At 37.0% G+C, this 14,425-nt stretch overlaps 1 protein-coding gene across 14 annotated transcripts; it reads left to right on the top strand.

The window, feature by feature from the left end:
• Positions 1 to 6,874: 6,874 nt before the first annotated feature.
• On the top strand, positions 6,875 to 14,216 carry LOC104588620 (serine/threonine-protein kinase haspin homolog). Of its 14 annotated transcripts, XM_088887088.1 has the most exons (9): positions 6,912 to 7,578; positions 7,775 to 7,887; positions 9,388 to 9,614; positions 9,750 to 9,883; positions 9,973 to 10,538; positions 12,028 to 12,215; positions 12,652 to 12,775; positions 13,113 to 13,221; positions 13,752 to 14,216. In XM_088887088.1, the coding sequence occupies exons 5-8, from the start codon at positions 10,461 to 10,463 to the stop codon at positions 13,164 to 13,166; spliced, it is 444 nt and encodes a 147-aa protein (XP_088743214.1). In that variant the 5' UTR covers positions 6,912 to 7,578; positions 7,775 to 7,887; positions 9,388 to 9,614; positions 9,750 to 9,883; positions 9,973 to 10,460; the 3' UTR covers positions 13,167 to 13,221; positions 13,752 to 14,216. The 14 variants fall into 14 exon arrangements, 13 of the variants coding, with proteins under 13 accessions (XP_088743204.1, XP_088743212.1, XP_088743211.1 ...); XM_088887078.1 differs by having other exon boundaries at positions 6,875 to 7,578; positions 9,388 to 9,883; positions 11,978 to 12,215; XM_088887086.1 differs by lacking the exon at positions 9,388 to 9,614 and having other exon boundaries at positions 6,907 to 7,578; positions 9,802 to 9,883; positions 11,978 to 12,215.
• The last annotated feature ends 209 nt before the right edge of the window (positions 14,217 to 14,425 follow it).

The following is a 14,425-nucleotide window of genomic DNA, read 5'->3' as shown; positions in this document are numbered from 1 at the left end:
CCTCCTAGGTATGGAATGCTTTACATAAGTCATATTCTACACATGCTAATTCTTGGGTTTTCGAATTACAGAAACAATTGTAAAGTTTGAAGAAGGGAAATCTTAGTATATCTGATTATGTTCATTAAGCTCAGACAATTGTTGATAATCTTGCTACTATAGCTGACCCAATTTCAAATATGGATTTGATTATTTATGTTCTTATCGGTCTTGGTTTAGAATTTGAATCTGTGGTGACAACGATCACCAACAAACCCAATATTGATGATGTTCTTGGAATTCTTTTAAGTCATGAGGCATGGCTAGAGGAACACGCCCCTCCCTCCAATGATCCCTCTCTAACTGCTAATATTTCCAATGTCAAAGGAAAGAATTTATCTCCTACTCAAGGACACCAACAATACCCCTCTCAGTCCAACACCCGTAGATGAGGAAGGGGTCGTGGACATAACAATGACGATCGACCTAATAATTCCGGTGGTCGAGGACGTGGTGGTTTCAACATTGTGTGTCAATTGTGTAATAAACTCGATAATGGAGCACAAAAATGGAGCAGATGCTATGATCTCAATTTTCACAATGACGAGTACGATCCGGTTGCCTACAACACCAACACTTCGTCTTCTTTTGATCCCATATGGTATCTAGACTTCGGCACTACTCATCATATGATGCCAGACATTGAAAATCTATAGTCACATTCTGACTATCAAGGCAGTGATCAAGTGAAAGTGGGTAATGGCTTAGGTTTGCAGATTTCAAATATTGGTTCCTCTACTTTATCCTCCTCTAATGGTGCCTTTAAGCTAAATGACTTGTTTCATGTTCCTTATGCATAAACTTACTGTCAGTTAGCAAATTCACGAAGGACAATGAATTATTTTTTGAGTTTCACCGAGATTGATTTCTCTTGAAGGACTATATAGTGAGAACAATTCTGTGAGGACCCAATAGAGATGGATTATATCTTTTTCCGAGTATTGTTCACAACAACAATAAGTGTCCTCAAGCAATGGTTGGAGTTCGAGCTTCTATTCAGGAATGGCATCAATGGTTTGGACACCCTGCTTTGCGAGTTGTGAGGCAAGTTTTGTCTAAATATGGTTTACCATATTCTAATTAGTCGCTTAGTAGAGTTTGTTCAGCATGCCAGATGGGTAAGAGTCATAGGTTGCATTTGTCTTCTAGTTCTTCAATCAGTAAGCATCCCTTGGAGTTGGTGTACTCAAATGTTTGAGGACCAGCCCCAGTTACTTCAAATAAAGGATTTAAATACTATGTCATCTTTCTTGATGATTTTAGTCATTTTACTTGGATTTTTCCTATAAAAATAAGTTTCATGTATTTGATCTTTTTCTTACTTTTAAACTTCATGTTGAGTTGTTGTTGATGCCAAAATAAAATGTTTCCAATCTAATTGGGGTGGAGAATATAGGAAACTTTTTGTCTTATTGGACCATCATGGCATTACCCATCATCGACCTTGCCTTCACACTCATGAGAAAAATGGCATAGTTGAAAGAAAACACCGCCACATCATCGAATCTACCTTGTCTCTACTAGAAACTTCATCTCTCCCCTTCACTTATTAGTATGATGTGGCTGAGACAATCGTCTACCTGTTGAATCGTATACCAAGTCCATCTCTTGGTCATGCCAGCCCGTTTGAGAAGCTATTCAATACTGCTCCAAATTACAACATGTTGAAAACTTTTGGATGCACGTGTTATCCTTTTTTGCATCCGTATAATAAGCATAAGTTTGACTTCAGATCTCTTTGATGTATTTCCATAGGGTACAACGCCATCCACAAAGGCTATCATTGCTTGCATCCCGAATCTGGACAAGAATACATATGCCGCCATGTCATTTTTTTATGAGAGCCTCTTTCCCGGGATATCCGCTAACTCATCTCAATCACTTACTCCTTCACATGGGGTTTATATTCATACTCCCTCCCTACTGACACATACAATCAGATCTGATCATCATACAATGGTTCCCACCACCAGTGAGACATCTCCCCCGCCGCCGGTTGAGCTCATACTATAGCTAAATATCCCTTACCCATTGCACTACTATCCCAATTACATGATGCCACTCCTACTTCTTACTCCAAGGCTTCTACTGGTGTCCGGTGGCAAGAAGCGATGACTAAGGAATTCAATGCTCTCCTACAAAACTGCACCTAGTCTCTCGTTCCTTATAAAGATGGTATGAATGTCATCAACACAAAGTGGGTTTACAAAGTGAAGAGGCATGATGACGGGTCTGTAGAACGGTTCAAGGCTCGACTTGTTGCTTAGGGTTTCTCTCAGATTCCAGGAGTAGATTTTACTGATACATTCAGCTCGGTTGTTAAACCAACAATCATCCGAACTGTTATTGCCATTGTCGTGTCCCATAAATGGCCAATTCATCAGCTCGACTTTGACAATGCCTTTCTTAATGGAACCATTCAAGAGGACATCTGCGTCCGTCAACCCAAAGGGTTTGAAGACCCACTCTTTCCTACACATGTGTGTAAGCTACAAAATTCTCTATTTGGGCTTTGATAGACTCCTAGGGCTTGGTACTCTCGGCTGACCTCTCACCTTTTGAGTATGGGTTTTCATATTTCTAAATCGGATCTATCACTTGCTATCTTTTACAAAGGTACTACTTCCATCTATATGCTGATTTATGTTGATGACATTCTCCTAATTGGGTCCACTTTTGCTACTATCTCATGGGTTATCTCTTCTCTAGCTGTCACGTTCTCTCTCATGGATCTAGGTCCGACACGGTACTTCTTAGGCATGTAATTCACTCCACATTCCTCTGGCCTAGTTCTCTCTCAACAACAGTACACTACAAATCTTCTCAAGTAGTCATATAGATCTAGCTAAACCACTATCCACACTTATGGTCAGATCTTGCAAATTGACCAAGTTCTATGGATCTTCTTTGTCCGACCCCAGTGAGTACCACAGTATCGTTGGAGCCTTATAGTGCTTGACAATCACAAGACCAGATATTACTTATAGCATAAACAAGGTTTGCCAATTTCTCCACTCTCCAACCTCAAATCATTGGGTAGCTATATACTACGGTACCTCAAAAGTATGATTGATCATGGGCTATTATTCTACTCCTCCCTTGCTCCCTTGTCTCTTCAAGCCTTCTCTAACACCGGTTGGGCGGGATGTCCGGATGATAGACGCTCCACCAGAGGTTTTGCTATCTATTTGGGAAACAATTTAGTGGCATGGAGTTCCAAGAAACAGAATACAATCACCTGTTCCAGTATAGAGCCTGAACTCAGATCTTGTGCGAACATTGCCACAGAAGTTCTATGATTACAATCTCTGCTAAGAGATCTCTATCTTCCACTCCGTCACTATTCAATTATTTGGTGTGATAATATTGGAACAACACATCTTGCACCCAATCCAGTTTTTCGTGCTCGAACTCGACATGTTGAAATTGACTATTACTTTCTTCGAGACATGGTACTAAATAAGTCTCTAGAGGTGTGTTTTATCTCTAAATAGGATCAGACGGCAGATATCTTCACCAAACTTGTTAGTGGCACTCAGATCCAAGCTTCATGTCCATGCTACACATTTCACTTGAGGGGGCGTGATAGAGTTCTATTACTGTTTATCAAAGACCAGCAGTAGACTTCATGATAAAGTCCATCGCATGACCCCTACATGTGATGAACTTCATCATGATCTAATCGTTTTCTTATCCTGATAGACTCTATTCGATAGAGTTCAGGTGTAAGTTAAACTAATCTCTTAATATTGAGTGTTGTGCACAAAATCAAATTCTAATAGTTGTATTGTACTCAATCTTTATCTGGTCATCTATAAATAGATCAAGTTATCATCAAACCATTCACATTAGTCCAGTTCTCTTTTATTTCTTCGACTAACATTTCTTCCAAGGGGAACTAGGGGGACAAAACCTGTAGAGGTGGTCCAAGGGTCAATGTTTCATCCCTGCAATTCCTAGAGGCTGAATGGTGATGTCCAAACCTTGAGGGTAACTTGCTATCAGCCCATCCATTGATTTCCAAACCTATAACCATCACCTAGCTTGGTTTTTCCAAAGCCTGGGTCCTAAGATAGACAGAGGCAGCTGAAAGTTTGCTTAACAAGCCTAGTGATAAGAACAAAACTAAGGTGACCTACCCTATGGTTTGAATCTGAACCCAAAACCTGGGCAACCCCAACCCGCAACCATTCAAGATTAAAACTAGTCTTAAGATTGCAAGACTTTTTTCTTTATTAAGCATCCAAATTGGGTTCAACACAAGATTGTTTAGCCTGTGTAACAACTCTGAGATCTAGCAATCAGGAAAATGATTTTAGAAAGGTATTGGTCTAAACATGTATTAGAATGGAAAAGATATTAACACACTTCTTGAAATACCAATGCCGAACATACTTATGTAAACCCAAGGGTGCTGATATATATGAAAGATGAATCTGTCAAATTCTGTTGCCTATCAAAAAAAAAAAAAAAGAAAACGAAACAAAAAGATGAATCTGTCAAATTTTGGCGCAAATCCAGTTAGAGGATTTGAATGGACCACATAGGGCCTGTTTTTTGGTCAGTTGATCTAGCCATCTTCCATTTATTTCTGTTTTCAGATATTTGCTCTAGTCTTTATCACCCCTCTATATCATTTGAACAATATATGAGCAATAAGATGGTAATAGAAAATATAGAAAAAAAATTCATTCTTTTGGAGATAGAATATAGTAGCAATTCCTTCAGAGCAAGAAGCTTTGCAGTCTCAATAGCTTCATCACTTGATACCTAGAAATTACACAAACATCATAATATAATAAATAGTAAATCGAATATTATGTAGAAGTAGAACTACATTGACGAGTTATAGGAAAAGGAAATCAAAATTAAACTGTAGTTCAAGAGCCTTCATGGAAGCCAAGGGACCATGACCAAGTTGTTTTGTCCATGGATCCATGGGTCCTAGTATAGTACAAGATTATAAGATGAGTGCTTTAACCCTATCCAACCTGAAGCTTACAATCTACTGATTACAAGCTCATGAGGACCTTGTAACCCCCCACCAACTCATTAACACAGGATTAATATCTCATGGGGGTTATTTAGCAATCAATCAACTTTACGTCAATGTCTTTTGCTTAATTAGTGATGCTTCAGAAAAATGTCTAATATGAAGATAAATTCACATGTTCACCGAAAAAGATCACTTAATCAAAGGTTTTAAAGGTTTACATGAAGAATATCAATACATTTTTCTAAAGTTTTCAAATTTCAAAGTAACCTTGGTTTTAATAATGGAATATGTTAATTTTTTATAATTTACTGATGAATTCTGGTAATTTTCTATAATTTATGCGGATTTCCTATAATTTATAAGAATTTTCAATAATTACTTTTAAGTTATGAGAAATTTGAATAGTTTCAATAATATTTGAAAAATTTTTATAATCCGACTTGGGGATAACTCATTGCGGGAAAGTGGAGACTAATCACTCATATTGGGATTAGATATGCATACATGGGCATGAAGAGCTGCTAGTGTTGAAACCTCCTAGCTACAATAACAGCTGAAGCCTAACAAGAAAAGGTGAGTTCACAATCCTTCAAGGTGTTTGGAAACGTGGGCGCTTTTTGAGACCGATTTTCAAGAAAAAAATCCATGCTTCCAAGACCTGTTTTTCACAAAAAACGCTTCTGCCACATAGGCAGTGAGCAACAGTATGCTGTTTGGTAAGGTGATTTTTATCACCGTTTTTCATGTATGTATTGACAGGTAAGCACCACATAGGATACACATCAGTCAACCGTTGGGGGAACCGGTTCACTGATGCATGAAACACCAAATTTTTTAATAATTGGCTGAACCAAACAATAAGATACATGGCATTTGTTGAAACGCCTATGTGGATCCGACGTGGCACCGTTTTTTTTTGAAAAACAAGCACAATTCCAAACATCCCCTTTAATTGTTGGCAGTAGCTAGAATAGCTAGAAGAAAAAACTTAAAAAATAGTGTGGATGACACTAGGAAAGTGAAATATTAACAATAAATAGGACAAATGACGAATGGTTGCATTCTTGTTGATAAAACCTAAAAATAGAAAGCTAGGATCTGGTTTGTTGTCCTTTGTGTCTATCACTATCATCAATTGATTAGTCACCACTTCACTAAATGAAAAAAGAATACAGACGACCTTTGAACTTCGAGGATCCCCTACTACTCGCAACTACTGGACAAAAGGAATTAAAAGGAAAGGTTGAACAATTGTTTCTTTCTTATTTTGTCAAACTCGGATAATCAAATCTGCAATCCATTAACAAATTATAAATTTCTTATTCTTCAATAAATATTATCAGATCATAATCAGTTTCAACTATAATAATCTGGAGAGAGAGAGAGGTTACCTAATGCCAGCGTCATTGTTGGGTGAGATTTCATATGTGAGAGAGAGAAATAGGGCGGGAAGAGAGTGAGAAAGGGAAGAGGAAGAGGAAGAGGAAGAGGGGGAAGTAGCACCCTAATTCGTGCTCTGCTTGTAGCGCCAGTCGATCCTGTCTTACGGTGGCAGTTTTAAATGACTGTCGCTATAGAATATTAATTTTAGCGGCAATTGCCAATTAACCCCTTTTAAAACTGTCGCTATTTATCAATTTTCTTGTAGTGATAAGACATTCCTGACCTTCTTAGTTGGATGTGATGTATAAATTGAACTCTTTGCCGATCGATCTAGGGAGGGGCTTCAAAGGCTCAATTATGTTTGTTTGACCATTGGAAACTGTTAGCCTTATTTGTTAATTTAAGGAGGGGAGACGTGATAAATCTACATAGATTGGAAACATTACCTAATAAGGTTTTCAATTGTGACTCGTTCTTTCGTGGAGGGAGTTCTAAGACTGCCTTCACCTTTGCATCACTAGGATGAATGCTTACTTGATCAACTTTGTACCCAAAGAATTTTTCTAATTCTACTCTACAGGCACACTTGTGGGTTCAGCCTAGCTCATATTATACTATTTTCACCTTGTGAAGACTCTCTTAAGAACCTCATTGTGATCATCATTTTTCTTTGCTTTCACCGTATACTACAAGAAAAACGAGCAAAGCGGCGGTCCAAGTGACTGCCACTGTAGTAATGTCTGACGTGGCGGTCATTGCAAGGCCGCCGCCTAAATCCGATTTGGCATTTGGCACTGCGGCGGTCTAGGGAAGGCATGCGGGGAAGTCAAAAATACTCTTCCTGCGTGAATATTGAGATTCCTCTTCAACGGAACAAAGTGTTCGCGGAGAGCCTTTTGCAGCATAACCTTTTGACGAAGAAGAGACCACTTTGATGAAGAGAAGGACGACTTCTTTGGGGAAAACAAGCATGGCGCGACTCCAAACTAGCATCGAACTTGTTCGTTGTTTGCTTGTGAAGGAGGATGACTTCTTTCCTTTTTTCTTTGATTGAACGGGATTAACAAAGAAATATTCGACCCTTGTTCGTTCGAGTAGGAGAAGAGAAGGTTTTCTATTGTTCTGCATTAATAAAAAATCTACTGAGAACTACATCAAAGGTATGATGCTTATGTTTTTTCCCCTATTTTAAATGTTCCTGTGCACACAAGGATTGGGTGGGATTGTGCTTTCTAGGTCAATATGTTCTGATGGGAAACCACGATACAATGCTTGTGTTTTCCCCTGTTTTAAATGCTTCTGTGCACACAGTATATCATTTCCTATAAATAAAAGGCGTGTTTTTCCCCTGTCTAGGTTTGGAGAATGGAATCTACAGTAAGCCTTTGGTTTGCAGAGACAAAAATCAGTGATGCAAGCTCAGAATCTTGGAAAGTCTTGGAAGGCATGTTTTTGACATTTATATATAGGTATGCATATATTATACTAGGTCTATGTCATTGAATCCATGAAGCTGCATTGTTATTTCAACCCGTTTCTAATTAGTTGAACCCATCCATTAATGAGAATATAGATCAACCTTAAATTAAATTGTATATATAGATAACACAACTCGTATATGTGTCTTTTAATAAATGGCAACTTTCCGTTCTCTCATTGGAGTATACTAAATGGAGCTTATAAGGGTTTTTTGTCCACAACTTAAAAGGTTTAATAAAAGAAACATCAGAAGAGAATCTTTGAATAAAATTTCTTGCCATGGGTCTTGAACTCATATTTCAATTATTGAATCTCTCAAGTTTATCTTACTTACAAAATACCAGAAGCAAACAAAAAAAAAACCGTTAAGTTTCATGCATATTTGTTAATCTTTATGTGTTTTTAGTTTGTCTATATATACCTGATGCTCCAAAAGATTTTCTTAGTTGTTAAAGCTATGTTTTCAATGTTTTAGAGTAATCTACAATTAAAAGACTTTGATATAAGAAAGGAGGCAGGTGGGGCCTCTAATAAAGCTGTTCAGAAAGAATTTAAGGCCAATGTACCTGAGAACTTTCTTGAAATTCATCTTTTCTGGGCTGGAAAAGGTACTTGTTGCATACCTGAACAAGATTACTATGGACCATCTATCTCTGCCCTGTCTGTAACTTCAGCTAATATATTAGGAATTGATGGATGAATCTATTTTAATGAATGAATGTAAAGAATCAGGTAATGTTTTATTTTTTTTTTTTAAATTACTGATTATGGATTTCTTGGTCAGACTTCACACCAACTGTTAGTGGCCTTCCACCAACAACCACAATAAGTGAGGGAAAGACAGAATTGATTTGGAACTCAGGGTTAGAAAGATGATCATAACCACTAGGAAAAACAAATAGGCTTGCTAGGGATCACGAGCCTCCTCCTTGGAAGTTTTTGGTTCATTTCTTTCTATGGCACAAAACATGGAATTATTGTCTGGCATTATAATATAATGGATTTTCAATAAGTGACATGAAAAGGGTATCATATCAGACCTTACCTTCCGGTTTATCCTTGAACATCTTTCTCTTACAGCCATATATATGCTTGCACATTTGTGTGTGATACATAACTAAGCATGTAAGGGGAGAATTCCTTTTGTTATTTGTTGCTTATATTTTCTCCAAATAAATCCTTATAATTCTTGGTTTCATGGTTTTTGAATATTTTGTAAACCGAAGAAGTCTTCTCGTTTATATGTACATATACTAATAAGGACTTTAAGTTGAATTTTATGATTTCTATAGGGCGTACTTTTAGATGGGAGGTTAATGGTTGTGCAACAACTCTCTGTGGCATCCCATCAAGGAAGAAGTCAACTTGTAATAGAGATTGCTACCATATCTGCAGTTTAACAACGTAACCTTGTCAAATTATAAAAACGTATTCGCATACATACATACATATATATATATATATATCCAAATGATGCCACTGATTTTCAGGAAATACTTTGAATCTTGATTGGCACACCCATTATAATATATGCTTGGGAGCAGCAAAAGGGCTAGCTTATCTTCATGAAGAGTCAAGACCTAGGATTGTACAGAGATGTCAAGGCTAGTAATATTCTACTTGATGCTGACTTAAATCCCAAAATTTTGGATTTTTGTTTGGCCAAGTTGTATGATGACAAGAAGACCCGCATTAGTACCCGAGTTGCCAGAACAATGTAATCACCCGAAAGCATTACTTACATCACTTTTCTATCTTCATTTACTTTTTCTTTATATTTATGATCCTTGGTCTATATAACAAAGTAGCATCAGTTTTGGTTGATGTCTGTTAAGTGGCTATTTGGCACCAGAGTATGCTTTGCGTGGGCATTTAACTGAGAAGGCTGATGTGTTTGGATATAGTATTGTTGTTCTAGAGATCATTAGTGGACAGCCAAATTTTTACTCCAGCTTGGATCCAGAGAAGATATATCTTCTTGAATTGGTAAAAAAATGAAATTTGTTGTTTTCACTTGCACTATTTATAGACATATAATCCCTTACTGTGTTTTTCATTTTTGTTTGATCATTTAGGCGTGGAATCTACATGAAAATAACTGTGAGATTGAACTCATTGACCCAAAATTGAGTGAATTTGATGAAAAAGAAGCCTGCCAACTTATAAGACTAGCTCTATTATGCACTCATGTATCACCAGCGTTGAGTCCCAACCAAAATTTGTAAGCCCGTATTTGTCTTTAATAAGCCTTCTCCAGAGGCTGCATCTTTCCTTGTTGAACCTGAGTCTCAACCAAAATTTGTAAGCCCTTATTTACAATTTTGATGCACATGTGGAAAGGAAAGGGACCAACTTAGGTGACCACTTGGGTACTGGGATCATGAGTTGGTTGACAAGTTGCACATCCTCGGGATGTTTCTGCAATCCATCCTCAGTTGAAACATGAATGGAAGTGGCACCTCTTTAAAGAAATTACAGATAACAAGAAGTTATAGCTTTCTAGAGAAGGTTGAGGAGCTCTGGAACCATACTCACAAGGAGAATTCCAGTGCTAGCACAGCTGATGAAGCCTTCTCCTACAGACATTGGAATGGAGAATGCTTGGACAGGGTTTCAGTCCCGGAGAGCAACTGCACGAAAGGTATGTGCTGGCTCTGCATCTGTTATCCTTCAATATTTGATGTTATATTTGAAATCTTTTATTTTTATTTTTCTAATTGGTTAAGTTTTAAGCTGATTGCCTTCTTTTTATAGTAATCACTTCACACATACATGTAACATATAGAAGAAAGAATAATTTATTACCTGGAATTTTGAGTAAAGTTGGAACAACCCACTGGAAAAACTAGGTGCAGTCAAGTTGTTGAAAGGAACCTACTTAGTTCAGGCTGCACACATTCTCACTTCTGTATGGAAAAACTATATGTGGAAAAATTGATTTTTAGGCTACACACTTCTTCACTTCTTTCTTGGAACCCAGTTCTTAGAAATGTTGACTTGCTCGAACAAATCTCAAATATATGCATCTAGCTATAATACTATTGTTTTGGACCTCTTTTGATATAAAAAAAGTTCTAAAAATATAATCTAGATATATATTTTTTATTTTGTATTTTTATTGGAACAAGTTGGTGAATTATCAAATCAGACAATCGAACCAATATTCGAGCTGTGACCCTTTGTGTCTGATCCGAGTTTGAGAATATTGCTAACATGTAAATGAGATTCTGGTGCAGACCTGCACCTAAATAGAAATGCATGCACCTTCAAGTGTGTAAGTACAGACGACCATAGGTGGTTTATATTCACATACTCGAAGTCCAAGGTGCATTTTGTAATGTAAATCCAACAATGGATCGATTCAACTAAATTAATAGCTAGGTAATCTGCAGACCCCAGAGCTTGAGATTAATTTGTGAATACCTGTCATGGCTTCCCACATTCAATACTGTGATGATGACAAGACCAGGGGTTGAAGGAACTGGGTTATGAACTTCACAAGAGCCTTTACTAATTTGCAGCTATAAAAGAGAAACTTCAGTGTAAAGAACTAAATTAAAGCATAAATCCATATCTATATATCAGGTTTAATTTACGGGAACAGCAAAACATATATTACTTAGAGTGAGGTGCGTGTTAAGTAGTCATGTCTCCTGGATCAATAGAATAAGTGAATCTATATCATGCAGTTACCCCAGTGAATCACCTTGTTTTGCCATGAAAACCACTGTGAAGTGCCCAACGTACACCCTCCTCGCTTTGCTGCAATCTCTTTGTACATTACAGAAGACAGGACAAGCTCAACATATTGCCCCTGCTATTTGATAGGTTTAAGCTTCCAAAACTCATCAAACCTTTGGGGCATGTGGTTTGAGTTCTCAAAACTCAACATATTGCTTTTCCATACAGAAGTAAAAATGTATTTTTATTTTGTATTTTTAGCCTGAACTCAGCAAGGCTGCACACATCCCAATTATTTGTATGGGATACTGCAGTCTAGTCCTAGTTATTATCAATTTTGCAGTGATGTTTCCAACTCTACAAGACCTCGGGAACATGTTTCTTCTGATATATCTTCAGATTTTCCTTCTATATCCAACACCGTGGTTGAAGGGAATACTTGCTCACAGACACACATGGAAGGTCTGAGTACGGGTGATGACAACTGTGAAGATATTGGAAAAAGACTTAAAAATCTATCTCTGATATCAGAATTTGAAACCCTGGATGGTGATCATAAGGTCTCATTTGCAACATTGTTAACAATTTGTGGGCAATCGGCTCCTTCAACATTATTGGATGTCTTCTCCCAGTATTGGTTGGTTTCTTCCCAAAGTGCTTGAATTCTTTTTTAGTTGTCCTTTATCCTCTTAATTCTGGATTATTGTTGTTGGATGTCATTTGAGTCAGTGTTATGGTAGTATTCTGTTATTTTCAGTGATGATTTATCAGAAGATGCATAAGGATCCTTGTTCTTTCTTTTATTTTAAATTTGTGTGAAGGTGTCAGCATGTTTCAACTTGAATACATAATATGATATTGGTCATATGTTTCCTTTTATATTTTCTCCTTTCCTTCCATTGTAGAATTTGGAAATGCATTTTATGAGCTCAACAACTCCAAACTATCTAATTATTTGGTGCCAAGAATAACATTTTTTGCTTATTGATAAAGAAAAAGAAAAGTGTTTGTTTGATATAATTTAGGAAGATGACATTGCATTTAATGGAAATTTGAAACTTTCTTGGGATCAGTGATCCAAACAGTATTATCAAGATTGGTGAAGGAACATATGGAGAAGCCTTTGAGGCTGGTGCAACCATTTGCAAGATAGTGCCTATCGATGGAGACTTTAGAGTGAACGGTGAAGTGCAAAAGGTATCAACCATTTTCTTTTGTCTTATGATCTCAACAATGAAACTCTGAGGATATAGATATACATTAAACATAACCACATAAATGATTAATGTTGTCATTGAATGGTAGTCGTGCAGCTTGGTGTGATCTTCTTCTTCTTTTTTAATGAAATTATGCTATAACATAGACTTAAATTTTTCATCTAATTCACCACTGGAATTTGAAGTTTTCTTTTTCAGTTCTAAGACTTCTAATCTACCCCCTCCAAAAAAAAACATTGGTGTTAGTTGTATTGTAATTTAGAAAGTGCTTCTGCTATTCTCATTATTTCATGATTTTGTCACTCATCTTACTCCAGGTGTCAGCTGAATTGCTTGAGGAGGTCTTACTTGCCAGACTCTTAACCGTTTAAGAAGACATGATGGTCATGTTTCAAATGCATCTACAACATTCATTGAAACATTGAAGTATGCCAACTGCCCCTAGTACCATGACCATGCTATTTGTATTTTAATAGTTCCAAATGGGACTTTGGATCTACTGCAAACACGGGCACATGTGGGATCCATGTGTACGGAACACCGGCATGTTCACTCGTGATTGGTTATGTAGTTCGTTTTACACACCAGTGTTTGAAGCAGATCTTGACTGTCCCAATGGTGGTTAGCTTCCCTGTTTTATTGATAACGTAGGAGGACTGAATATGTTGTTTTTTGCCATATTAAATAGTTCCTAGGTGCAATAGAGGCCATTTTTTCTTTTTTTTTTCCTTTTATTTTTGGTATCTATAATAGAGGCCATTTCATGGTGCAATGGTAAAATCTTGGACCCGAGAAGAATGACAACATGGGTTTGAGTCTGAATTGCCAGTTCATGAAAACAATGGCAAATGAATCCGTGGGTTGTGTTTTATTTGTTTGCTTTTGATGTAGTGCCCATGTGGGTTTTCATGTCAACCTTAGTTTCTTTTCCTATCTAATACTAGTATTTTTTGCAGGTCAAATTGGAACAAGGAATCGAAATGTTGAACATTTTCAAGAATTATGAAATTGATGTGTCCATCCTGGATGATTTCGATTTTTACAAGGATCACCAGAAAGCCATGAAGGAAAGGAAGAAATAGCAAGCTAGCTTGATGGTTGTCCCCGTTGGTGGCAATGAGCACCGAAATCCAGTCTCAATATCTAGTGGCTTCATAAAATAGATGACCAAGAGATTTGTTCAAGTTGTTAGGTTGGAAGAAAGTGGTAAAGAAGACCTAATAACAGAGAAGGGTGGCTCTACTGTTGCTATAGCTGTAGGTGCTAGAGTTAAATCTGAAGATGCGTTACATTATTCAAGAAGATTTTTTTAAATGCCTTGTACCGTTTTATATGTCAATTGGATATTGTATATAAGCAACTTGTTTTGGATATTACAATAATTAATAATTTAATTAAAAGTTTTTTTATTTAAATTGATTTTTATGTATTATTTGTCATGAGATCTATATTAAACAGGTACTAAAAAATGTAGAAATCAAATTGATATAAATAATGAAAAAAAAGACAAACTGGCGGTCATACAGCCGTTGCCTTGGACATAAAAAAAGACTGATGTCGGCGGTCCAAAGAGATCTAAGCTGGCGGTTCGGATCGCCAGCTAAAAATAGAAACAACAGTTTGGCTGACC

This window comes from Nelumbo nucifera, chromosome 5, assembly GCF_055504915.1.
Source record: "Nelumbo nucifera cultivar China Antique chromosome 5, China Antique-T2T, whole genome shotgun sequence".
NCBI classification, from domain to species: Eukaryota; Viridiplantae; Streptophyta; class Magnoliopsida; order Proteales; family Nelumbonaceae; genus Nelumbo; species Nelumbo nucifera.
Note: the sequence above shows the minus strand (reverse complement) of the source record. Positions and strands in the feature narration are given on the sequence as shown.